The sequence below is a fragment of the Phacochoerus africanus genome, chromosome 4 (genome assembly GCF_016906955.1).
Source record: "Phacochoerus africanus isolate WHEZ1 chromosome 4, ROS_Pafr_v1, whole genome shotgun sequence".
Classification (NCBI taxonomy): Eukaryota; Metazoa; Chordata; class Mammalia; order Artiodactyla; family Suidae; genus Phacochoerus; species Phacochoerus africanus.
This window is the reverse complement of record NC_062547.1, coordinates 100,878,233-100,904,341: the sequence shown is the minus strand read 5'-3', so window position 1 is coordinate 100,904,341 and position 26,109 is coordinate 100,878,233. Positions and strand designations below refer to the sequence as shown.

General features: G+C 36.1%; 1 protein-coding gene across 4 annotated transcripts in view; it reads left to right on the top strand.

The window, feature by feature from the left end:
* The window catches only part of FAM172A (family with sequence similarity 172 member A), a 416,065-nt gene that overhangs the window by 37,995 nt on the left and 351,961 nt on the right, over nucleotides 1-26,109 (top strand). For all 4 annotated transcript variants that reach the window (XM_047778292.1, XM_047778289.1, XM_047778293.1 and 1 more), the window contains one exon: nucleotides 4,859-4,959. In XM_047778292.1, coding sequence (XP_047634248.1) covers nucleotides 4,859-4,959 — 101 coding nt within the window. The remainder of the gene's footprint in view (nucleotides 1-4,858; nucleotides 4,960-26,109) is intronic.

Genomic DNA, 26,109 nt, shown 5'->3' with positions numbered 1-26,109 from the left:
TTGAAAGAACATACCATAGATTGCAAGGATGTTTCTAGAACAAAGAATCATGAATCATTGGATTAATAACATTGAAATCCTTGAAGGGTAATGTTATTACAGGCCAGGTAGCATAGTATTTGAATTGCAGCTTTCTGTTTGTTGCTTTGCATCAACTGAATTGGTGTTCTGTCATCATTGTTAGTAATACCCTTTACAATATCAAGTATAGCTGTTGGACTTAAAGTGACAGCTGTTGTGTACTAGAATATTAAGTGAGTATAAATAGAAGCTATTAGAAACTTTGATATCTTTTCTGATACTAATATTCATGCTTTTTATTAAAGGATATCTTATGGCAAAGTAAATATGAGTTGTAATATTTTGTTTTTTAAAATTTTCTTTGGAATTTAATGAACAGAGTCAAAAGAGCACCGAGACTAACATTGCCTCTGCTCCTTTGAAACTGTAAACAGATCCTTCTTTTAGAACAGGAATGGGGGATTGTGTTGGTGGTGTGGAACTACTTCATATCATAGTACTCTGCTTGCTTTATGGATAGAGGACATCAGTTTTCACTGAAGTCTGTCTTTCATCTTCCTTGAACATTCTTAAAGGGAGTGAAAAACAAAGAAGCAGTACACTTTTATCTCTTACTTTCTTATCAGATAAAATCACACACATACATATTTTCTTACATTTGTACACCCTTGCACACACATGTGCCCTTCCATGTACTTACACTTGAGTGCATACATATCCTTGCACACACCTTTTGCACACACACGTGCCCTTCCATGTACTTACACTTAAGTGCATACATATCCTTGCACACACCTATCATTTATTTTTTTTAAATATCCTGGACATTGTCTTGCATAAACATCAACTAACAGTATGAGAGAAAAATGCTTGCATTTCAGGGGGAGGATATCACTTTTATGGATCTTATTTTTAGCATGATACAGTTCAGGGTTGAATTCAGGGTTAATGGTGAGTATTTTTTTCTAAGAGGTGAGAATTTGAAACCAAGAAACCAGGTCTCAGTATTAAACCCCTAAAAGGGCAATTCTTTTTTTGTTTTTGTTTTTTGGCCATACCTCCAGCATATGGAAGTTCCTGGGCCAGGAATCAAACCACTGTCACAGTTGTGGCAATGCAGGATCCTTAACCCACTGTGCCACAAAGGAACTGATTTATTTCACTTGGTATGAGAACCTCTGGCTGCATCCATGTTGCTGAGGATGGCATTATTTTGTTCTTTTTTATGGTTGAGTAGTATTCCATTGTATATGTGTACCACATCTTAATTCATTGATCTGTTGTTGATGGACATTTAGGTTGCTTCCATGAACTGGCTATTGTTAATAGTGATGCAGTGAACATAGGGGTGCATGTATCTTTTTGAATTGTAGTTTTTTTTCTGGATACATGCCTGGAAGTGGGATTGTTGGACCATGTGGTAGTTGTATATAAAGTTTTCTGAGGAACCTCCATACTATTTTCCGTAGTGATTCCCACCAACAGTATATGAGGGTTTAAAAAGGGCAATTCTAACCTAGCATCTTTAAGGACTTCTTTTTCAGGATTTATAATACAAAAACTCTCATGATGAGTTCCCACTGTGGCTGAGCAGAAATGAATCTGACTAGATGCAGATTTGATCCCTGGCTTTGCTCAGTGGGTTAAGGATGAGGCATTGCTGTGAACTGTGGTGTAGGTTGCAGAAACGGCTCGGATCTGCCATTGCAGTGGCTTTGGTGTAGGCCTGCCGCCACAGCTCCAATTCGACACCTATCCTGGCAGTCTCCATATGCTATGTGTGGCCCTAAAAAAAAAAAAAAAAAAGCAAAAAACAAAACAAAAACAAAATGCTTTAATGAAGGCTTTGAACTGAAACTTTCATTACCTGACTGAGGAAGCTTCTTTATTTTTCTAAAGGATTTTAAAGTTCTTAGTTGGGTTAAAAAAAAGAATTTAGATTCAGAGTTCATGCTAAGCAAAAAAAAAAAAAAAAAAAAAAAAAAGAACAAAGGGTAGGAGATTCTTTTTACCCTAATCAGACTGATAAATTGTTCTTTCAAATCACTGTACCTTTTCCATTACTCTTTGTGTTTAAAATGCCTATTTAGCCATTCTCCAGTTGGTGGTATTGTATAATGCCCAGCTCAGAGACTCTTGCTTTAGAAGATGAAGTTGAAGGGTTTTTCCCCCTTTCCCCTTACCCACTCTCCACATATGCCCTGGTGAAATATTATGAGGGAGCATGCTTTTTTATTACCAAAAAAATAATTGGACTCAGCAACAAACAGTTTGAGTTTGGATCTTGTCTTCCATGAAACCTGGTATTTTCTGGACTCTTACTACAAGCCAGAAAATGTCCTAAATACTTTCAATTTATTTATTCTTTTAGGCCATTTATTAGTTTATTCTGGGTCCTAGACTTTATCACCAATCTGATAAAATATATGGATACACTTTTTAGAATAACATGTATTTGGGTGTACACATTAAACTTTACAATCTATTTTAGGGAATTCTAAACTAAAATGTCCTAAATCAGACTTTTCACAGATGCTGAAGAAATTTTCTCAGACTTTGAGGAATACCAGCTTTGCAAATACAACTATAACATAAGTGATCCAGATATCTTTTCTGGTTGAGAATGCTTACTTTCTTTTTCTTTGCTTCTCTACCTTCTTTTCACTTTGAATACTAGTGCTAATAGTTGTCTGTTTTGACAGGGCTCATTTTTCCTAAACTGTCACAATCATTATCACTTAATGCGAATTATTATGTCCAAAATGGGTGGAGAATTAAACCTCTTTGAGATGTAGATACAAATAGTCTGTTTTAAACTCACTGTTTAGTTAAGTCACTTCCTTTTCACACAGCAATCTCATAGAAAACACACTTCAGTGGGGGAAAAAATATAATTGTAATGTATACATGTAAGGTTAACCTGACCGCTGTACAGTGGGAAAATAAAAAAAAATTATTAAAAAAAAAAGAAAATACACTTCAGATTTTAGCTGCAGCAATATTTCACATTATTATGTACCTTTAAGGTTGCTTTAATTAAAATCCTAAGAAAGCGTGGGTTCGCAGATCTACTTGTGTTGGTATCCTCAGTGGGAACTTCCTTATTCTAGAAAGAAAAACAAAGATATACCTTATAATTTATCATCTGACCATAAAAGAGTGTTAGAGTGATCCAGTGCAGTGTCTCATATTGAGTATTAAAGAACTTTACAAATAAAAAGTAGCCCTCATTTTGTTATTTTGTATATTAAAAATGTCCATTTTACATGTAGTAAAATTGATACATAAAAATAGTGAGGTTGTTTTAATTAGAGTTGTATATTTCCTGGGTTTACTTTTTGGTGCCCTTATTTTGTATATTAAAAATGTCCATTTTATATGTAGTAAAATTGATACATAAAAATAGTGAGGTCATTTTAATTAGAGTTGTATATTTCCTGGGTTTACTTTTGGTGCCATAGTTCTTTTCAAGTCTTTTTCACTCCTACATGCCCTCCTTGGATACAAATCAAATATTGGTAGCTCCATTCAGCTTGATCATGCCCCTCTTCTGCCCCTAAAGCCTTTCTTATGTCTCACTCCTCTTAGGATAAAATCTAAACCCAGTAGTTTGGGCCTTGCACTAATGATTCCACGTGTTCTCTGATGTTCACTTTACTATTTGATTTAATACTCTTATTTCTTTTAAACTGGGTTGTTCACCATTATTTGAGTTTGCTGTCATTTTTTTCAAAGTTCAGTTTATGTTGTCTGAGTGATAGGGAAGGAAGGGCTTAAAGCAGTTGGCCTGTGGTCTATTTGTCTCCTGAATACCAGGGGAATATTTCCGGAGAAAGAAAGAAGACATCAGACAGATTCTTCTGTGAGGAGAGTCTGTATCCGTGGAATACTTTGAGTAGGATGTCTGGTTTGGAATTGCTTATAGTTAAACCTGTAATGTGTGGACATAAAAGACATGTTTCTCTGAAAAATGACCATGAGCAGTACAACTCTTTGGCACATAAAATATAAGTATTTTATAACTAACATGCACACTGATGTGTAAGGGAATGCATATGTCCCATCTAGATACCTCACCTATTCTGGACCATAGAGTGAGAAGAGAGGACCTGGGAAAACATGGCCAGGCTGTTCCAGGCCACTACTTGCTTCACCTGTATCTCTTGATTGCTTGCTTGTACCCTTGAAATTATTAGTAAAATTATTAATTATTGGTAAAAGCTCTGAGTTGTGTGAGTCTGACTTGACAGTCTAAACCTGTGTTGGCTCACTGTCTCTCTCCAATTTCCATTTGAAATCCTACTCATATTTCAAGGCCTTGCTGAGAAATTTCACCAAAACCTTCCGAACCTATTGTAGCCCATGGGATCCTTCCTTTTTCCAAACTCCTTTTAGACTCTATTGTCTGTGTGAATTGCCTGTAGCAGTATTTACATTGTTGACTTACTTTATTTTTGTTTAACTTTCCTGAAACTTACTTAATTTTTAAATATGTGTGCTTTTACTACTCAGGAAGCCTCTAAACTTTAGAATGGAGACCATATTCAAGGCTTTAGCAAGAACTAGTATACATTGTCAGTTCTCAAATATTGTTAATTTGTTTTGGACTAGAAAAACAAGGACCAAAACATAGCATTTGGGTACTTGAGGTCATTCTTTTGTACTCTTTTATATGTTTGCATCATATGGACTTTTGAAGGAAAAAAAAATCTAATGAAAGAAATGAAACTGTTCTGAGAAAGACATTTTTAATTTTTATTAAACATTAGTTATTATACTGTCCATATTATTGTAAATGTACACTGAATCATGGCAATATTGTTTGTTTGTCTTTTAGAGGGGCAATTAAGACACATAAAAACTGGGGAACCATTTGTTTTTAACTACCGGGAAGACTTGCACAGATGGAACCAGAAAAGATACGAAGCTCTAGGAGAGGTATGGTCATGTATACAACTTTAACCTTGTCTTCTTACAATTTTAAATAGTCAGAATAAAGGTTTTTAAGCTGAAGCAGTGCATGCACTGTTTCTACAAAAACTGATTTAAAAAGGTTTTGTGGGAGTTCCCCTTGTGACGCAGTAGAAACAAATCTGACTAGGAACCATGAAGTCGAGGGCCTCGCTCTGTGGCTTAAGGATCTGGTGTTGCCGTGAGCTGTGGTGTAGGTCGCAGATGTGGCTCGGATCCTGCATCGCTGTGGCTGTGGCCTAGGATGGAAGCTGTAGCTCTGATTAGACCCCTTGCCTGGGAACCTCGATATGCTGCAGGTGTGGCCCTAAAAAGCAGAAAAAAAAAGTTTTTTGCATCTTTTTATTTGATTATTACTAAATTATTCCTAAAAAGTGGTAGTAATAAAAAGTCTAACTTTAAAAGTTTATGTTTTTGTACAAGTTTATCCTTCCTATGACCTTAATATTTTATATAGAGTCATTATCAGGGGAACAAATTCATGCCAAATTTTAATTTTATTTTTAAAAATGCTTTTAGAAGGTTGAGTGTAATTTTAAGTGCTTATCTAAAATGAAAAACCCAAGAGTTGCCTATTTTAACTATGTGATATGATGGATATGTTAATTATCATGCTTTTGGCAATCATTCTACAATCTATATGTATATCAAATCATCTTGTACACTATATATATATATATATACACACACACACACAAAATTACATTTATTGGTTATTCCTCAAAGTTTAAAAAAGTGCTTATTTATATGAAGAATATTGACACTTGGCTAATAAATTGAATCTAAGTTACTTACCTTTGACTTGAAAAAAGACTAGTCTTTGTAAAACATTAGGTATCTCACGAGCTACCATTGGCAGGTACCTCTGAAAAAGTCATTTGTCCTTCAAGTGAATGTTCTGTTAAAGCTCAAAGCTTTATTCATATATGTCATATTAATTGTTTTTAATAAAATGCATATGGACACATTTATTTAGTGCAGTAACTAGGCCACCACTTTACTTCTGTAAAGAAAAGTTGAAATTTCTGTATTCTTTTTTGGCTCTTTAATAAAGTAGCCAAAATGAATTATTTGGTTAAACAGTAACATAAAGAATATATGAAATTTAATTTTTGTTTTCTGGGAGATGATTTTTTTTTAATTTCTTCATTTCTTCATGTCCCTGAGCAAAGGCATTGACAGCTTTTGTTTTGGACCACCTTTTTGAGGATATATTTGTAAACAAACAATGTTGGAGATAGGAATTGTTTTACTGCAGGGCAGAGGGCAGATTTGCTTGCTGTCCAAGGTTCTGAAGATAACTCACCTTCCTTCCCCTGGTGGTGGCAAAAGGGTGAGCAAGTTTGCTAGCAACCCCATTATAAGATTGGGCTTAGGTTTGAGGTTCCACAGCCAGGATAGATTGTCACTCTGTGCTCAGCCTCTACCCTTGGCCTATCCTCATTGTCTCTTTGGAATTTGAGGGACAAGAGGAACAGGTGAAAACCTGAAGTTCATGCTGCCTGCCATATCTGAGTAAGGAAACACTGTCTCTTATTCAGAAGTCTAGAGCCTTCTGGTGGCATCCATGAAACTGTAGCAGGCTAACTTTGCTAGCTTGTAAGCAGTGTATAATCATAGGATCTTCACAGTTCTTGACATTGTTCTCTAGCATTTATAACTTAAGTATATTTAATGACTTCTGCTGCACATTAAAAAAAATGTTTACCTAGTTCCATACAAATGAATCATATGCTAGAAAGTGGTACTCTTTTGATTATCAAATATCCATATTGCATGGACTTAGAGAAGGACTGAGGCTCTTTGATTTATTATTACTTCTTTTTAATGAGGATTATATTTTACTTTTTTCCGTAAGCCATATGCATTTGTTCATTTGGACAGGTGCTGTTCTCCTTGCCCCTTTTGACATTTGCACTTTTTTCCCTTTTAGCACATAGCCTTCAGTAACATCTATATCAAAGTCTCTAGATAGTGTGTCTTATTCAATAATCCCATGTATAAATGATTCCTTTCTTCTGGGATCGTCTACCAAATTTTTTGGGCATATGGAGGTTCACATTTATTTTTGGTAATCAAAATATTTTGAGTTTTCACTTTAATTATTATATATGTGTGTGTGTGTGTGTGTATGTATATATATATATCTAGAGAGAGAAAATATTCTGCATTATCTTGATTACCACCACCTATGCCTGCATTCATATATGTGTTCATGATCAAATTGGCCCCAAGCGATCACTCAAAATCACAGCTAAATCCTTTTAATGCAATACTTCTCAAATTTAGATTAGTGAACACCTCACCTTTCAAGTACCAATCCATTTTATGTTCCAATATATTAGTCAAAAGTAAACAAAACTTTGTGGCATAAAACTCAGCCCAACAAAAGACCTAAGAGTTGGAGAGGGAATGTCAACAGCATTTGATCCATACCATCTTGCCTTTCGTATCTTATTTTGAGTACCTGTTTCCATTGCTAATTTCACTGTGGAAGGTAGGATACTTCAATTTCATTTCCTAAATATTAGGAGTAAGTTGTATGAGTTCTAGTTATATACCAATACTAACAATTTTCGCAGTGATTTTGCTTGAGGTTCATGACAGTGCAATTCAGCATATTTGTGAACTTGTCTTTTCATCCGTATTTCTGAACTATGCCTTCAAGTTAGATGTAATCAACTTACTCTTCTTTGTTCATACCTTGTACTTTTATCTTGCACTGTTTTCTCTTTTTGAAATGCCCTTTGTCCTTTGTTCACAACACCCCACCTCCACTTGCCTTAGGATTTGACTCAGATATCTCCTCCTTTACGAAGGTTTCCCTCATCTCCTCTGCTACTGTCTTTCTCTCTTCTCAGTTTCCTTCCTTCCCATTCTCTTTTTTGTCCTACCTTGTGTTATTCTAAAAATGATTTAAGGTGACTTTAAAGATGAATGCCATTTAACAAGATTAAAAATTAAATAAAACAATTTCAAAAAAATAGTGGTAAAGGCCTAAGTTTGCTTTATAGTTTCTATGGTACGTCACACCATACTTCATTTTTTAATGCATTTGTTCAGGCAATTTGGAAAAACTTTCTGTGTCCTCATGGTATTTGTTGAATAATAAATGAGTATTATATACTGTGTAAACTTCTGGTATAAATTCTGCATCTGTGGATTTATAGGATTTCTTAATGTTAGGAATTTAAATATAGACACATATTACTTATTGGAAGAAAGGAAAATGTCCTTTAATGATAAACTTCCTGTTTGTAAAGCTAAATAATGTTTAATTATTTTTATTCTAATTCTTAAGTTCTGTAAGTTTCAGATTACTGAAGATGTGCTGATTAAAATTATTTGATAGAAATAGACTATATTTGTGGCATATTCTGTTGGGAAAATTTTAACCTTCATTGTGAAACTCTAGACTTAATGTCACTGTAATTCTGAAACTGTAAGTTCTTATATAACTGTCTACAGTTTCTAGAAAACAAATAGACCTTTATATTTAATTCCAGAAATAATTTAATACTTCGTATTACCAATAAGTTCTCTAGTTCCATTAAGTGATAGCTTGTGGAAAGTCTCTCACCAAAATGTCCTAGTTGTAGAAGCACTGAAAAAATTCCTTTCTCCTCAGTGATGGGTAAGATGGAAATTGGAGTTTATTGCCTGGGAGGCTGCCTTAATAAACAGTTTTTGATATACTCAAGATTAAAGTTTTAAGGAAACAGATTCTGACTTCAGTCAACAATCTAAACCAAAAACTCTTCTGTTTTTTTTAGTGCTTTCCTACTGACTATTGTTTTGTCTTCAGCTGAGAGGTACTATGTTATGTTTCACAACTGCTGTTTTAGTTTATGTTTATTTCTCTCTTAAGGAGATTATTATAGCAGTCATTCAGCACAAATTGTTTTTAAGACTTCCTTCAGAAATGCTCTATCATTTCTATGTAAATTAAACTTATTGTGTAAGTAAAATAAACTGAGATGTCAGTTTTCTTTTTAGAATTCAGTGCCATAACTACACAAAAGAATATTCTTTCCGTTCACATCGTTACATTTTTATAGTCAAACAAATGCTTTTGCTAATATGTATTTTTTATACTATCTACATATAGCTTGATAAAAATGTACAGCATTTAATAAGTTTGGATAATTTCTCTAAATTTAGAAAGATACTTTCAGTTTAAGGAAGTGGGAGAGTGGTGTGAAAGGGTAATTTTCAAAATAGAAGTCTTTAGTATGTATATACTGGAGCGAATGCCAGGGAATACAGTTTCTGGTAGATTCACTCAGAAAGACTAGTAAGGCTCACATGTTAAGTAGAATGGTTAAAAACGCAGGGTGTAACTTGTCAAATTTTCTCAAGTGTCTCTTTCATGTCAATACAGAAGTATTATTAAATGGAGAATTTGTAATCCAGTAGAAATTCTAATGAAAGAGAGACTTGATGTTCTTGCCTAATTGGAGCTTTTGCATTCCCTTTGATATTTGTTTACTACTTTAAGAATTAATAAATTGTCAATGTGCTGGTAAAATAATAGCAGTGTAGGTAGTTGTGTAAGTTTGACTTTTTATTCATAGATAGGATCATGCTTAGAAAAACAACTAAGGGCATACTTTTTTTCCTGGACCTAAATTAGCAATATGTTTTATAAAATTGTGAAAAGTTACTGGAAAGTGTTGCATTTAAAAAAATAGAATTTATTAAAGAACATAGGCCAGCAGTGTCTCATGAGGTTTTTTCCAGTGGCCATATTCAGGTATTTGAAATAGGAGACTCTCAAAGTAAGGAAAAAATATAATATAAATTATTATTTCAATATTAAAATATTTAAATATAATGTGATTACCTCTGTGTAAAACTAATACCTTCCTATAGTGTGAAATTCTTACATCTTATATTGTGAAAGAAACAAAGGTCTGGCTATCAGGAGATCTGAGTCCTAGTTCTGTCTGAGCACTATTTATGTGACCTTAGAAAAATAATATGTCTGAACCTCCACTGTAAAATAGGGATAAAATTATCTGTACTCTTAAGAGGAATAAGTAAGATGTATATATGTGTTATCATTTTATATTCTTTAATGTGCCATGCAAACATTAGGAGTGTGGGATGACAATAGAATTGTACTGTTTAAGATTTCAAATTTATGCCTTCATTATAAATACTGTGAAGTATAATTTCTTATTTTTCTCTCCTCTTTCTCTCTCCATGTCTATGTATTATTACTGGCATCAGATTTATCTTTCTGTGGTGGAGACAAAGGAATGACTATCAGCATAGAGTTGGTTAGCAATCTCCTTTGACTTCCATCTCTCTTTAGAATCCATTCCTACATGTACCATCATATACCTAAGTTGGTGTTAGTTATTAGACATCTTAGAAATGAAGAAATAGTCACTAAAATAATTTTCTTTGTTCTGTGATTCAGATAAGGAAACCCAATTGAGAAAAATTGTTAGCTTGTTTAAAAGAGAATGGCATTGATGTATGAATAGACACATGAACAAGTTGAACAGAATACAAAATCCACAATAATACTTGGAGTTGTAGTTTATGTTATAGTGCAGTTATAAATAACTGGGGGAAAAGGGACTTTCAGTAATTGATAGGTATAGATTTCTAAGAATATAAAAATTTAACTATTAATTACAGTGGATACCAGAGTGAACTCCCAATGGATCCGAGATCTAAATGTAAAAAATGGAAAAACAACAACCAAAAACACCCTATAACCCAATAGCACTGTTTGTAGTCTTAAAATACCCAGTGTCAATGATTGTGGTTTTGAAATACTACTTCTCATTAAGGCAACCTGAATTCTTTAGAGAAATGTCTGATTCCAATCTGGAGTAAGAAATAAGTAATATAAGCCTCAGATAGCAAGGAAGCTGCCAAAGACTACCAGCTCTTCTAAAACTTTAAAAAGTCCAAGGAAAACCACACAAAAAAACCCCACCCAATGGACAGTATATATGAAGAAGGGGGTTACTGAAGAAAAAATGCAAATAGCCTTTAAACCATGAAAAGATGTTTAACCTCACTCATAATAAGAGACATTTTGATTGTACTGAGATAACATTTCTCACCTGTCACGTTGACAAAAATCTATAAGCTTGATGGTGCACTCTATAATAGATGAGCCTTTTGGAGAGAAAGGATGTCTCATATGTTGCTGGCGGGAATGTAAAATAGTATAATCCCTTTAGAGAGGAAATTGCCAATATCGCACAGAATTACAGATGCATTCTCCCTTTGGTGTGAGAAAGGATGGGAAAGAAATGCATATATTTACTGTGTGTTTATTTTTTTGAAAAGAAAACTGGAAAGATAAACTCAAAATTCATAATGTTTATGGGGAATGTGAAGGAATGAGATGAAGGGGTGGCACTGAGAATCCTCTAACACTATCCTTTTGTGTGGTTTTGATTTTTGAACCACATGCACATTTTAATATGTTAGAAAAAATACCATAAAATCGAAAAGAAGACTAATGAGCTTAAGTATATATGTAGTTGGTAACATAAACCAAACAAAAGAAAGAATTATTTCAGATGTCTTTTGTATAGAATACATGGTATTTCCTTTGTTGGATTTGTCCTAAGAATAAGAAGAATGGCCAGTGAAATGTTAAAATCAACCTAGTGTTTTTATGATAAATATTGATATTAGTATAATAATTTTAATACTATTTTATGAATATGATATATTAAAGCAAACATGTAAATGTAATTATGAACTATGATTTTTTTGGATTAATGCAAAGAGATACAAGTATAACATCCAAGCAGTTAGGAAAGGCCCTGTAGAGTAAAATTTAAACTTTGAAATATGACTACAAACTTACTGTGGTTTAAAAATATACTTCGTAGTTGTACCTACTGAAAAGGCCTACAAGTGGTGATTTCTTAATAGCAATGCATACTTTTAAGGTCTTGGTTTCTAAATGCATTGCCTAGTAAAGAGAGTGAGGGCTACTTGGAGAAAAGGCTGATTCCAGATCTGGGACTTAGAATATATAAGATGATCCTAGGACATCATGTTTTGCTGGAAAGCCAGTATTTAGTCTAATGGAAGTATGTGAAAAGGACAAAGGAACCACCTTCAAAGAATTTCCTTTGGCCAAAATTGAGACAACTTGAGGATAAAACAGAATAAGAGTTCTATTGATATAAAATATTTAATAAAAAGTCTTGATTCCATAACATTTAAAAAATACAGTTAATTTGCTATCATAAAATGAAAATTACTGAAAATTGGTAATCAAAGGGAAAAAATTCAGTAGCTAGCCTTTTTTATAAGGAACTGTAGTTCATTTGAAGGTAAGAAGGAATGTTCTACCTTACCAAAGAATACTGGCTACTAAAAGAAAAAACAAAACAAACAAACAAAAGATATAATTAGAAAATCATCATTTTGCCACCTGTGATAGGCATACTTCTAAAGATGTTCCCCCAGGATTCTCATTTCACTCAAACACTAATCTAGGATGTACTGTGAAGGGACTTTGCAAATGTAATTATGTATACTAGTCTTCTGATCTTAAGATGGAGAGATTGCCCTGGATTATCTGGGTGGATCCAGTACAATCATAGTGCCCTTAAAAGCATAAGAAAAAGGCAGAAGAGTTCATCACAGAGATTTGCAGAAGAGGCAGGAAGAGAGATTCTAAGCAGGAGGATTCAGCAATCAGCATTGCTGGCTTTGAGATAGAAGACCTATGTGCAAGAACCTGAGAGAGGCCTTTAGGAGCTAAGGGTGTCCCTGAACTAACAGCCTGCAAGGAAAATGGGGATCTCGGTACTACAACCTCAGTGAACTGGATTTTGCCAATAACTTGAATGAACTTGGAAGGGACTTTCTCCATAACCTCCTGATAAGAGCCCAGCTGGCTGACACCTTGATTTTGGCCTGGTGAAACCCATGCAGAAAAGCTGGTAGAAGCATCCTAGATTTGTGACTTCTGAATTGTGAGATGTTAAATTGTTTAAAGCTGTTAAGTTTGTAGTATTTTGTTACATTAGTAATAGAAAATGAAAATACAACCCCTTCATAAAATAATTGATTCAGATAAAGAAGATGCCTGAATGCTAATTTCATTAGGTGAAAGGATGTAAGGTCATATTTGCATCGTACCAAAGAATCACCTCACAGATTTCTTGCAATGGTAAAGGGAAAAGTATGTACCTTAGAATAGCGATGTCCCTGTCGGCACATCACCTAAGTAAACAAAGTTAGTATTACTAGTAATAGAACAGCTTGACATTATGTGTCTTCTGATAAGATGCAGTGAATATTGTTGTTATATATGCTGAATCTGATTCAAATCAGATCTTTAGATGTGTCTTCCATTTTCATGAAATATAGGAAAAGAAGGAAAGTTAAATGATACCACAAGGCCAGAGTCCAGAACATGGAACATATAAAAGAGCAGATTGGCCTGGTCTCATCAAATAGTGTCAGTAGAAATATTAAAAAGATTTATGTGTTGGAGGTAAGTAGACTATTGTATATGATAATAAACAAGGAGACATAGCAACCAGATTCAACATGTGAACATTGATGGGATTTTTGTTCAAAAAATAATGATGTAAAACAAACAAACTAAACCTTATACTTTTTAGGGATGACTGAGGAAGAAATGTTAACGTTTTTAGGTGTGATAATGGTATGCATTATAGTTGTGTAGGAAAATGTCCTTATTCTTAGGTGATGCATGTGAAATATTTAGAGAGAAAGTCATGATGCCTGCAGGCTACTTTTAAATGCTGCTTAGAAAAGAGAAAGGAAAAAAAAAAACCCACAGAAATAAAAAGAAAACATATAGGGCAAAATGCTGTTAACAGGTATTCAATCAAGGTAGGAGAGGTAAAGGTGCTTGTGATTATTATTTTTCAACATTTTTATATGTTTCAAAAGTTTCACATTGAATATTGGGAAAAGAGAAGGTGATGATCGGAAACTTGAAGGGAGTGGGGTTTGTTCCCTGGCAGGCTGCTCTTCAGTATTCTTGGACTGTACCATTTTATTTGGGACTTATCAAATACTGGAATTTGGAATACTTTTTTTTTTTCCCCCCCTGGGGTAACAACATCCATTTTAGCACCTGAGCAATCTCCAAATATTTGTTTTGATTTCTTTACCTTAGTTTTTTGCCTGAAGCATAAATGCATTTGGAACCACAGAGGGAATGAACTAGGTGATGAGTGTTGTGACAATCTCCTCTGAGTCTCTGTTACTCCTCTGTGTCTTATTGGATATGTCAAGATTTTGAGGCCCTGCTTACTTTTTACCTGGGTCATTTCTCGAGAGTTGTGTTTGCAACAAGCTGTCTTGAACTATAAGGTTAGGTCTTTCCCTGGAACAGAGAACGGGCTTGCTTAGAGCTTTCTGTCAAATGCGAGGTTTTCCAAGCTGGGTATTCCTCAGCTTTGACCTGAACCACAGCGTGTGCAACATACATCTAGGGTCACATCACATTGTCAGGGACTTAAGGTCCAGAGGACCAGTGAAGACATGCTGATGCTATGCCGTCATCTTTCTCTGAGCAGAAGATTTTGTGTCTGTTGTCAGTACCCACAGAACAGTAACAGATTAGATGATAGTTTGTAACTAGGGCAAAATCACATCTCAGACCTGTCAGTGACAATTGACTCTTCAGTAAACAGATCTTCAGTAATTCCTCTGTTTTCCGTCTCCCTTTTCACTTCCACTATTCACTGGACCTGCATTTTCCAAGCCTGAACAGCTTGAGGTTCTGCTGAGCCCATAATCTGCTTTCCCACTTTATTTTTTAATTTTTTGTTTGTTTGTTTTTTTTGTCTTTTTGCTATTTCTTGGGCCGCTCCCGCGGCATATGGAGGTTCCCAGGCTAGGGGTCGAATCGGAGCTGTAGCCACCAGCCTACGCCAGAGCCACAGCAACGCGGGATCCGAGCCGCGTCTGCAACCTACACCACAGCTCACGGCAACGCCGGATCGTTAACCCACTGAGCAAGGACAGGGACCGAACCCGCAGCCTCATGGTTCCTAGTCGGATTTGCTAACCACTGCGCCACGACGGGAACTCCCCTGCTTTCCCACTTTAAATGGATGGTGCTACCATTCATCCACTTACGTAAGGCAGAAACTGCATAGTCCTTTCACTCTTCAGGTATAATTTCTGACCAGATCTTGTTATTTTACCTTTTTACATCACATCTTTCTCCTTCTCCACTGCTATTGGTTTATTTTAGGTCTGTATCATCTCTTAAGCTAGATTACTGCAGTTTAGCTACAGACTGAAATGTATCCCCCTGTCAGAATTCATATGTGGAAGCTCTAACCTCCTATGTGATTATATTTGGAGATCGGCTGTTGGAAAGTAATTAAGGACAAATGTGGTGATAAGAGTGGTGTACTAATCTGATAGGATTGATAGCTTTATAAGAAAAGGAGGAGAATCTCTCTCTCTCTCCCTCTCTTTCCCTTCTTTTTTCACTTCCCCCTCTCTCCCTTTCTCCTCTGTTCACACACTGAACAGAGGAAGAAGGAGGCTGTCTTCGAGCCAGGAATAGACCTCCTACCAGTGACCTAATCAGCCAGCACCTTGATCTGGTACTTCTCAGCCTCCAGAAATGTGAGAAATAAATTTCTTTTGTTTAAGCCACTCAATCTGTGGTACTTCATTATGGCAGCCTGATCAGATTAAAGACACTACCTCCAATGTGGTCCATCCATGCCTGCTCCCCTCCTACTATCTCCATCTTTGAATCTCTTCTCTACACTGCTACCAGAGATAGCTTTTAAAGCTGAAACTGTGATCAATTTTGCCTGTTTTTAGAACCTTTATGTGTCTCCCTACAAAATGAAATTCAAACTGCTTGCCTTGTTATACCAGACCTTTTATGAGTTGGCCCTTTCATATTTTTCTGGCTTTATCGCTTGCCTTCTCTCTTGCCCCAGTTCCCACTCACCCTATGCTTGAGCTATATAAACCTACTTGTGGTGTTCTAATATGCCATGCTGTTTTGTATCTCTGGGCCTCTACTCATGCAGGGAGCATTTGGTGCCAGGGATGCAGCTTTACCACTCCCCCTCCCATCTGCTTGCAGAATATTTATTCATCTTTCAAGCTTAGATCAACCTCTAAGAAAACTTTCTCTGATCCGTATAGGATAGAATGGACTTCTCTTTTGCATCTCGTATATTCTTTTAAATACTTCTTTTATAACATGTAATATATCATTTCCCTTAGTGTTTAGTGTATATTTCTCTCTTTGGGGGCTAACCTAAGGCCACATAGATAGTGTATTAGTTAGGATTCTCCAGGGAAGCAAAACCAATAGGTTGTATATGTAGAGAGAAATACGTTTATTTGAAGCAATTTGCATATGTAATTATGGAGGCTGGGTGAGCCCAGAATCTGTTGGGGAGGCTGGTAGCCTGGAGATCTAGGCGAGAGTTGATGTTGCAGTTTAATTTTAAAAAGTCTGCAGGCAGGGTTCCCTCTTGCTTGAGGGAGGTCAACCTTTATTCTTTTAAGCCCTTCAACTGATTGGATGAGGCTCACCCACATAATGGGGGTCAGTCTGCTTTACTTCTACTTCACTGCATTGATTTACATGTAATCTCATTCAAAAACACTGTCACAGAAATAGCAAGAATAATGTCTGACCATGTATCTGAGCACCATAACCCAACCAAGTTTACGCATAAAATTAACCATTACAGGTAGTGCTTACGCCTAGATGTGATTTAGTCAGAATATGCCATAAAACCTCACATAGTCTTCCTCAGGCTCAGAGTAGAGTCATTCCCTGCAGGGATTCAAGCTCACAATGTGTTGCCTACTGCTTTATTCCCATAATTTCTTTCTGTCCTTTTAAATTGTTTTCCATGCAGAGAAACAAGGGTTATGTGTATTTGTACCATGGCATGATAGGCATGCAACAGTTGTATTCTTTCCATTATAGCCAGGAACCTTTCTAAATTGTCAGTCATTAAACTTTGCAGTTACACAATGACCAGTCTGCTAGGAATTGTATATTGCATGATTTGATGGCCCAGCAGGGAACAATTCCTGGAAATTCCTTCCCAAATGATATCCTTTGTAGTAGATATAGCCTAAAAAAAGAAGCGAAAGATATTGGTCTGTAACTGAGTTTCATTCATTCATCAGCAGTTGGGCCTTTTCATCATCATAGTGAAGGAATAAAATGTCTCCACTGTGATGCTCCTCAAGTTAGACCTTGTTAGTTTCCAAAACAGAGGCAAGTCTTGGCAGACACCCAGCTTCACACATTTGGGCATTTGATATAATTGTTAGAAGACAAAATAGTGTTTTCTGCTTGAGCCTATCTCAGGGCACCAGTATAGTGGATTATTTACTTATTACCTTCAGCTACTTTTTTTCTTCTTTCATGTTACTAATTTTAACCCAAACCATTCTACATTCGGAAGGGACATCGGGTTCATCTACAGTGCTGACCAGGTTTGCCCTAAGAACTGAGTCTAGCAAGTACTTCTCCTTAAATACATTCCCACTCATATAGTGTAGGGTGACATAGATACAGAACTAGTGGGCTATTTTGGCCACTAGGCAATATAGCTGCAGTCACTGTCAAGCTCAGTTTTGCCAGAGAGGGTGAAGACATAATCCATTCCAGAGGCATAAGGGTTTAATCCATAAGGTATTCTGTCATAAAGGTTTAAAGTTCTAATTATAGTTTCTTTTGCCGTTATTCCTGACTCTAGCACTTACAGTTCAAGCCCTGGACCTGGAACAACTTCTTAAAGTAGGGTGGTAGGGTGATAAGGACAAGAATTATATTGTCACCCCAGCATCCTCCCCAACCCCATCTTTCTCAGATCTGTTGTAAAAGCAGAGAAATCTATTTCACGAGGACCCTCCTTTTGTCCACCTCTTGTTGAATGTGAGCATGTAATTGTGAAAGTCTACTCACTAGCCTTCCTTGCCTTTTTTCTACCCATTTTTTGTAACAAATGTTCATTTGCCTATTCCAACTTTTCTTAAACTGCTACTCTAGGGATGATAGCAGCATGTTGTGTCCAGTTGAGGTGTTGGTTTCTTCACCCAGTGTTGGACACTGTATATCATAAAATGCAGTGTTTGACCTGAAGAAATATAACTTGGCTTTCCCCCCTCCCCTAAGTCCTTTTATTGTGTTTTGAGTATTTACATCTACCTCCAGGTATGCAAAGCTCAGACCAGGGTGACTATACCTGTCATGCCCATTATAGTGTCCTGGGGCTACAGGCAGTGGTCCCATATAGTTTACCTGCCAGCTGTGTGTGCGGCTTTCACTGCAAGAAATTTGCCTCATAGGTGTTTGCAGCCTTTCTTCTCAATGGTAGATAGGACAGTCCTTGTTGGCATTTTGTGTCTCAGAGGGCACAAGCCACTGTTGCATGGCTACAGCTCCCTGTGTCCATACATTTTATGAACCAAAGTGGCAACCTTGAGTGAGCATACTAAGGTATCCACTTGTTGATTAGAGTCACCTTTGGATTCTCTTGATGGGAATCAACATGTCCTACTTAAATAAGTCCCTTAAATTCCACTAGGGTCATACCCCTTACTCATGGGGTAGTACTCATGGGTGTTAGCCATAGGCTCCCCTCTGCATTTCTGAATTACCTTACCAGTTCACTTTTCCATAGCCCATCTGCCTGATCATATGACCAAACCATTCACTAGTACCCATGAGTCACACAAACTGCAGCACCTGTGTTGTTGTCTAAAAGGATAAAAACCTGAACTTTAGCCCTCTGAGCTGAGTTATTCTAATCTTCAATCAGAATTTCTTCTGTTGGTTGGTCAGTGTGGAAACTTTCCAAAATGGATGCTCTCCATCACCTTGGAACTGATATCTGTAAACTAGGTGGCTTTTTGTTTGTTGACTAGGGGTTGTCAGTAGGATACTCCCCATGTGGTACCAGGATCCAGGAGTTTTCCAGGTGGCTCCCAAGTTAGTGCTAAAGGAAGAGAGGCTGTCTGCTTATAAATATGATGAGTATCTCCTTGTTTTCCTCTGGTAGAATTTCTTGTATCAACCATTCCCATTTTACTATGGAAATTTTCTTGGCACTGTCTTCCTTATTAGAATACTTCCCCTCGACATGACACAAAACATTATGGGTAGCTCAGATCTCAAGATTATTTCCGTTGCTATGGAGGCAGTTTTGATTAATGACCAGTTACAAGCCAGTGTCTTTCAAATAGCATGTACTGTGTTGTTGCATCTGGACATTTTCTTTTTTTCTCCTTTTTTTTTTTTAATGGTTGCACCTGTGACCTATGGAAGTTCCTCTGCTAAGGCTTGAATCAGATCTGCAGCTGCCACCCTACCCCACAGCCATGGCAACACCCAGTCCTAGCTGTATCTGCCACCTATGCTGGATCCTTAACCCACTAAGCGAGGCCAGGGATCAAACCTGCAACCTCACAGAACTGCGTTGGGTTCTTCACCCACCGAGCCACAACTGGAACTCCATCATCTGGACATTTACTGCTGGGCAGCACTCATAGACTTTGGTCATAAGTTCCTGTGTGGATGAGTTTGAGTTATAAATACTTCCAAAATTATGTATAAGGGTGGCTCAGAAGAACCTGAATGTATTGATTGGGTTACTATGGCCTTTTATAATTCAGACATACTCTTCTATTCATTTAAATATAACCTTCTTTCAGATAGCTTTATGGATTAGAGGTAGCAATATTCCCAGATATGTAGTATGTACCCTCTGTAATGACAGCAACCCAACTAAGTGTCGTGCCTCTTCTGAGGTAGGCAGTGACAGTGTTTATTCCCAGTTGCCTGTGGGTATCACCCGTGGCTCCCATCTAAGTTATTCAGCATTTTCGCATATGGACAGGGACTTGGATCTTTGCTGAATTTACCAACCAAATTGTTAACCAAACAATGACAGTAACCTGGTGAATTCAGATAATCTTGTGGCAAAACAGCAAATGTGAGATCCTTTCCACATGAAGGCAAATGGTGGTTGACTCTTTTCTATCAAGATGTCAAGAAAAAGGCATTTGTAAGATAAAAAAATAATAATGCAGTCCTTTAAATAATACTGTAAAGCTACTGCCCAGTTTTTGACATGTATGAAGGGAGGATAATAGAGAGACATAAAATTTTTCCTGATGAACTTGGTTAGCTGAGTAGAAAAGTAAGTAATATAAATAAAACACTAACTGATGTAAAAAACTAGAACATTTAAAAACTTAGGTCAGATGGGTATTAAGTGTATAATAGCCAGTGAGAGTCAGACAGCAGTGTGAGTTGGTTAAAAAGTTGATGGGAAAAAAAATTCCTTGATAGTTTGTACTGAGCCTATGGGGTAATTGGGAATAAACAGGCATGTGTGCGCGCACACACACGCACACTCACACACACACACACTTTTTTTTTTTTTAAATAAAGACATGGACTTAACCAGTGAAAGACTTTTTTTTAGTCAACATTTACAAACTTAAGAGAGAACAATTTTCAACCAAAGTAGGCCATTAGTTCTTAGATAAGATTTACAAAAGAGGCTCAGATGAGCTCTGATGGTGCTCTTGGTTAGCACTTGTGATTTAGCAAGCTATTAAGAATAACGTTTTTGCCTCCTGTCAGAAACCCATAGGTATGCTGCATGAAACAACAGACTGGAGACACAAGGCCTCAACCTGCTACAGTGGATGTCCACTCCTCCCCGCTCAGAGATTTAAGATAGGGTGTTAAAGTTATTTTATTAGAGTACAAATAGACTCAATTTGCATAGGTTTTATGATGAATTTTAAAGTAAAAGAATTCATTGTATATTATCCAAATGCATTGTTTTGCTTTTTTAAATTGGGCTGTGTTTTTGCCCTTACAAATAAATGTTATCTCTGGGCCAGTTTTACATACAAAAGACTACCTATACACATATCTTCAGGACGTAATGTTTCTTATCAGTAGGCAGTTACCTTTATTAAATGTGACTGTAAGTTACTGACTCTTTTGTCCACTCTGACCGTTTGCACAATCTTATAAGTTGTGACATCTCACTGTGATGATAAACATTGTGTATATTAGACACTGGCATTGGGGATAAGCAGTACCTATGCTTACAAAAACTTTGTAATTATTAATGTGTTTTGATATTATTTTATTGGTATCCAACAATCATAATTGACATCAAAGAAATAGGTAATATGTGTGTAAATAATCCTGTGGGAAATAACCAAAAATAAATTTGCCAAACTGCTCTTTTCTCTTATTCTGTTTTTATGTGTGAAGTAATACTGTGTCCTTTCATTTTTTATCTCATTTTCTCTACTGCCTTTATCTAGGTAGCATTTAAACATGCCTAAGTCTCTCCCATCTTAATGATTTTTAGTTCTTGCTTTGTTTGTTTAGTTAGCAACGTTTGATGTTGTGACTTCTTTCTTTTCAAAATATTATTTTAACTATGCCTTCATGTTCTGACATTCTCTGGTTTTCTTGTTACTTCTGTGAACACTCGTTCTCCTTTGCAACTTCTTTTATTTTCATCAGCCCCTTAATGTTAGGTTTGTCAGGACTCAGGCTTCTGTTTTTTTCCATTCATTTTCTCTTGGTGAGTAATTATACTTCTGTAGCTTCTGATACCATCTCTTTGCTATTTGACTCTAAATCCTAATCTACATTTTTAACTCTTGTCCTCTGAACTGAACATCTTCACTTGGGTATTTCATTAGGCACCTCACATTTTTTTTTGTGTGCAAAATCGAACTGATTAATCATCTTTCCATTCCCCAGAAAATGTGTTCCTGTATATCACTAATCTATCTAGTCACTTAGACTAGCTTCCTAGAAGTTAAGCTTCTCTTTCAGTTTGTAGAGCTCACCACTCTTTTTAGTTTCAGTGAGCGTTCTCTGGCTGCAGTTCTCCTGGCTCATGTCCCTGGCTAAGTGTGTTTCTTGATAGCTCCATTCTGAAGCCAAAATGTTATTCCAAAGTTACAAACTTTATTATCTTTTATTTCTCAGTGACTTTAGGAAAAAGGTCAAACTACATTATATGGCTTATAAAGTTCAGCTGACCCATGTAGCTTTATTTTCCTTTGTCATATTGTATACTCAAGTCATTGCGAATTTCTTGGGTTATTTGAAGTTGTTTTTCTCCCAGAGTTAATATGACCTCTCTTATTTGCATGAAATATCTCATCCCTCCTCATCTAACTGATGCTTGTTATTCAGGTAATAACTTCAGTGTCACTTATTTAGTGGGACTTTCTTTAACTCAAAATTAAGTTAGATTCTCATAGATTCTGTTAATAACTCATATTACTCTTTCTTTGTGAGTTTAATGTCTGCCTCTCTTAGATACTGCTTTCTCTCTAAACTCTAAGCAGAATAAAGTCTGTCCATCTGGTTTACGACATTATTCCTGGTGCCTAGCGCAGAGCCTGTCTTGGGACCAGCACTCAATAATATTTTTTGATTGACTGTAGAATAAAGTGACAGTATGATATTTCTGTTCATTATTCTTATGGGACTTAAGTATTTTTCCTGTTGTAACTTCACTTTATTTTTGTATAAAAATGGGAAGACTTGGCATTATAGTATTAGTGAATTCACTTTTTTAAAGTATGTATTTGATAGAAAAACCTAACGGGGAAAAATACTGCAAAATCCAAAGAATGTGAGATTTGAGAAGTAAGATATAATATATTCCTGCATTTACACAGACTGGAAAAGAGAAGACCACAGAGAACTCGATAATAGTTTATAGATCCCTTCAAGGTAACACTATAAATGAAGGAAGGGAATCATTTTATTCTCTGAAAATTGTAGGAAATCAGCACTTGCCTGAAGCTATTGTAAGAAAACTTTTTTTTTTTTTTTTTTTGTCTTTGCTATATTCTTTGGGCCGCTCCCGTGGCATATGGAAGTTCCCAGGCTAGGGGTCGAATCGGAGCTGTAGCCACCGGCCTATGCCAGAGCCACAGCAACGCGGGATCCGAGCCGCGTCTGCAACCTACACCACAGCTCACGGCAACACTGGATCGTTAACCCACTGAGCAAGGGCAGGGACCGAACCCGCCACCTCATGGTTCCTAGTCGGATTCGCTGACCACTGTGCCATGACGGGAACTCCTTTTTTTTTTTTTTTTTGTAAGAAAAGTTTATGTTGAAGATTCAGAAAAAAGTTCTCTGTTTGCATACCCAGAGAACTGATGGACAGTGGAATAGCCTTTAGAAGCACTCAGAGCAGTGAATTTTGAAGGTGCTATATTCAAGATATATTTAATGGTAGCCTTAGGGATGTATTGCTTTTTCTTGTGATACTCTGAAGAGCTGATCATACTTCATTTGCTTTATATTCAGTGACTATCCTATGCTGTATGGCTTTTAAAGTCCCCTCTACAGGTTTCAGGTATGACTAAATAGAGCAAGAAAAAGGTAAATTACTTACCTAAGAACATTTAGTGCGTTATTATTAAACCCCATATTCATAGTTCTCAATTACACTGTCTTCCAGTATTACACATTGGAAATTTTGATCCAACAATATATTCATGAGGAATTTTTTAGTATCTTAGACCAAGTATTATGGTAACATAATACACAATTTTTATTATAGTGTAGCCAGATTTTATTCTTTAAAAAATATTTAGGCCAAACCATTCTTTATAATGCTCTAAATAAGTATTATGAACATGGCAAATTCTTTCCATGAAGTTGAGCATTTAGAAAGGTCATCACTTCTTTTCTCCCTAAAATAGTCATTAGTAAAATTAGTTCTGTAGTTTATTAGAGGATAGTTTTGGGGATTGTAGTATTTACCATCCAATTTAAGATACTGATTTTTAAGAGTTCTCTAAGAAAACATAGCTTATTTTTCATTTTCATGTTATATAGATAATATACTGCATTTTCTTATTTGGAAATAACGGATTTATTGGTACGAATTCCTATACTCTTCACTTTCTGCTACATTAGGTTGTTTGCCATACTGTGAACATTGCTTTTTGTTGTCTAAGATGTTGTCTTTGCCATCCCTTTCACCTGGTCTGCTCCTCTTCCTGTCACACAAACTACACACTCTTTCCTTTTTTTTTTTTTTTTTTTTTTCACTTGGCCACTCCTCTCACACGCAGAAGTTCAGGGGCCAGGGATCATACCTGCACCACAGCAGTGCCCCAAGCCACAGCAGTGATAACACCGGATGCTTAATGCACTTCGACATCAGGAAACTCTGTCTTTGTCTTCTTTAAAGTCCCTATCACAACCTGTATTTTAAAATTTCACATGATTGCCTTTATTCAGAAAGGTAGTGGGATTCTTTGGCACAACTTCCTTTTTGGGTTCTATACTGTTCTAAATCATTGACATTTTATATGAGACTGACTTTCTTTGTTTTCTAAAGTATTTAATAAAAATCTGTTGTTCTTAGGTATTAAATTATCTGGTAAAAGTTGATTATGTAGTAGGAGCTCTATTAAAAAACTTGTAACTAGTTTCTTATTAATTTATTGTATGTCTGATTCACGCTGAACATTATGGCTAGTATAGGGCATTCTTTGGTGGTCTATGTCTCTTTCCCTCCAGCTGAGTTTATTCCCAAATTTGTTTGTTCCAGTTATGATTTTTATTATAATTCTATAAACCAGTGAAAACTGAAAGAAAAATTGTTATTTTTATGAAAAAAAGTTGAATAATTTGGAAAGATTGCATAAAGGCAAGTATTAAAAGACATTTCTGTCCAATTAAATATGAATAATAACTGTAAGAGATGGTGCGTGTGTGTGTTTGTAGGGAGTTATAAAATCTAGATAAATTTTCACTCATTACACGTATTTCTTAAATGTTTTAAATGTGCTCAATGTCTTTAAATAGTGTAAAGGAGAAATCATAGATAATTCATAATAAGTATGATGACATAAGAAAGACAAATATTGCAGAATTTGAAACTATAACACTCAGCAAAAAGGGCTTGGTTTTGTGCAGAAGATTGGTAAATGAATGAATGTTTATATTCCTTAAAGTGTGTAGGACTTCCAAACCCAGCCAAAATGTGGGGTAACAAAGAATGAATTTTTCCTCTGCCTTAAATAAAAAGTCAGAGAAAACTCATGAAACAATAATTTTCAGACATTGTGCAACAGCTTACTGCCTGTGGAGAGGCTCCAGGCTATAGCACTGGAGGAGAAACCCAAACATAGCCTGGAGGTTTTCCTGAATTGATAAATCAGGGTTTAGGGAGATCCTACTGGCTAGGGTTTGCTCAAATTTGTGGTGTAGTATGCTGGAAGGAAAGAGCTGTGCAGAAGCAAAAAGAGAAAATGCTCTTGAGATCTACAGTGGGTTTACCTTGAATAAACCTTTCGGCTGAGTCCTTATCAGTGCACACATGTGAGTAATCTACTAAAATGCATGCTTTAAGCAATCTAAAAACACGGTAGAATAAGCCACTGGAAAGGAGCAGGGAGAACAATCTCTAAAGCTTTCCTTTGGCTGGGCATACCTTCCTTATGTACCAGAGTAAAATAATCTCCTTAACATGGGACATAGCTGTTTCTCGAAAAAGTACTGTCTTAGTGCTGGATGGAATCAAATTAACTCTAGACTAAAGGCTATTCAGGAATCACTCCAGTAAAGCTTAAAAACATCCACAAAGTTCAATCTGTATCACAGTAACTTAACTGCATCCTAGAATCCCAGAATAAAACCTCTGAACATTTTAAGGAATATAGTAAATTCCAGCAACCAACATAAAATTCAGTGTCTGTCATCCAGTCACAATTACCAGGCATGCACAAAAGTAGGAAGATATGACCTGCAGCTAGGGGGAGAAATGATTCAATAGTAAGAAATCCAGAATGATACACAGGATAGAAAATGAATCAATAGTAAGAAATCCAGAATGATGCACAGGATAGAATTAGATGAGCTGTATATAAATATGCTCCATAGTTCAAGAAGATAGAGAGATGTATGAGTGTTGGTAAGGAGGGAAGTGAAAAAAAAATGAATCAATAGTAAGAAATCCAGAATGATACACAGGGTAGAATTAGATGAGCTGTTATAAATATGCTCCATAGTTCAAGAAGATAGATGTATGAGTGTGGTAAGTAGGGAAGTGGAAGATATAATGAAGA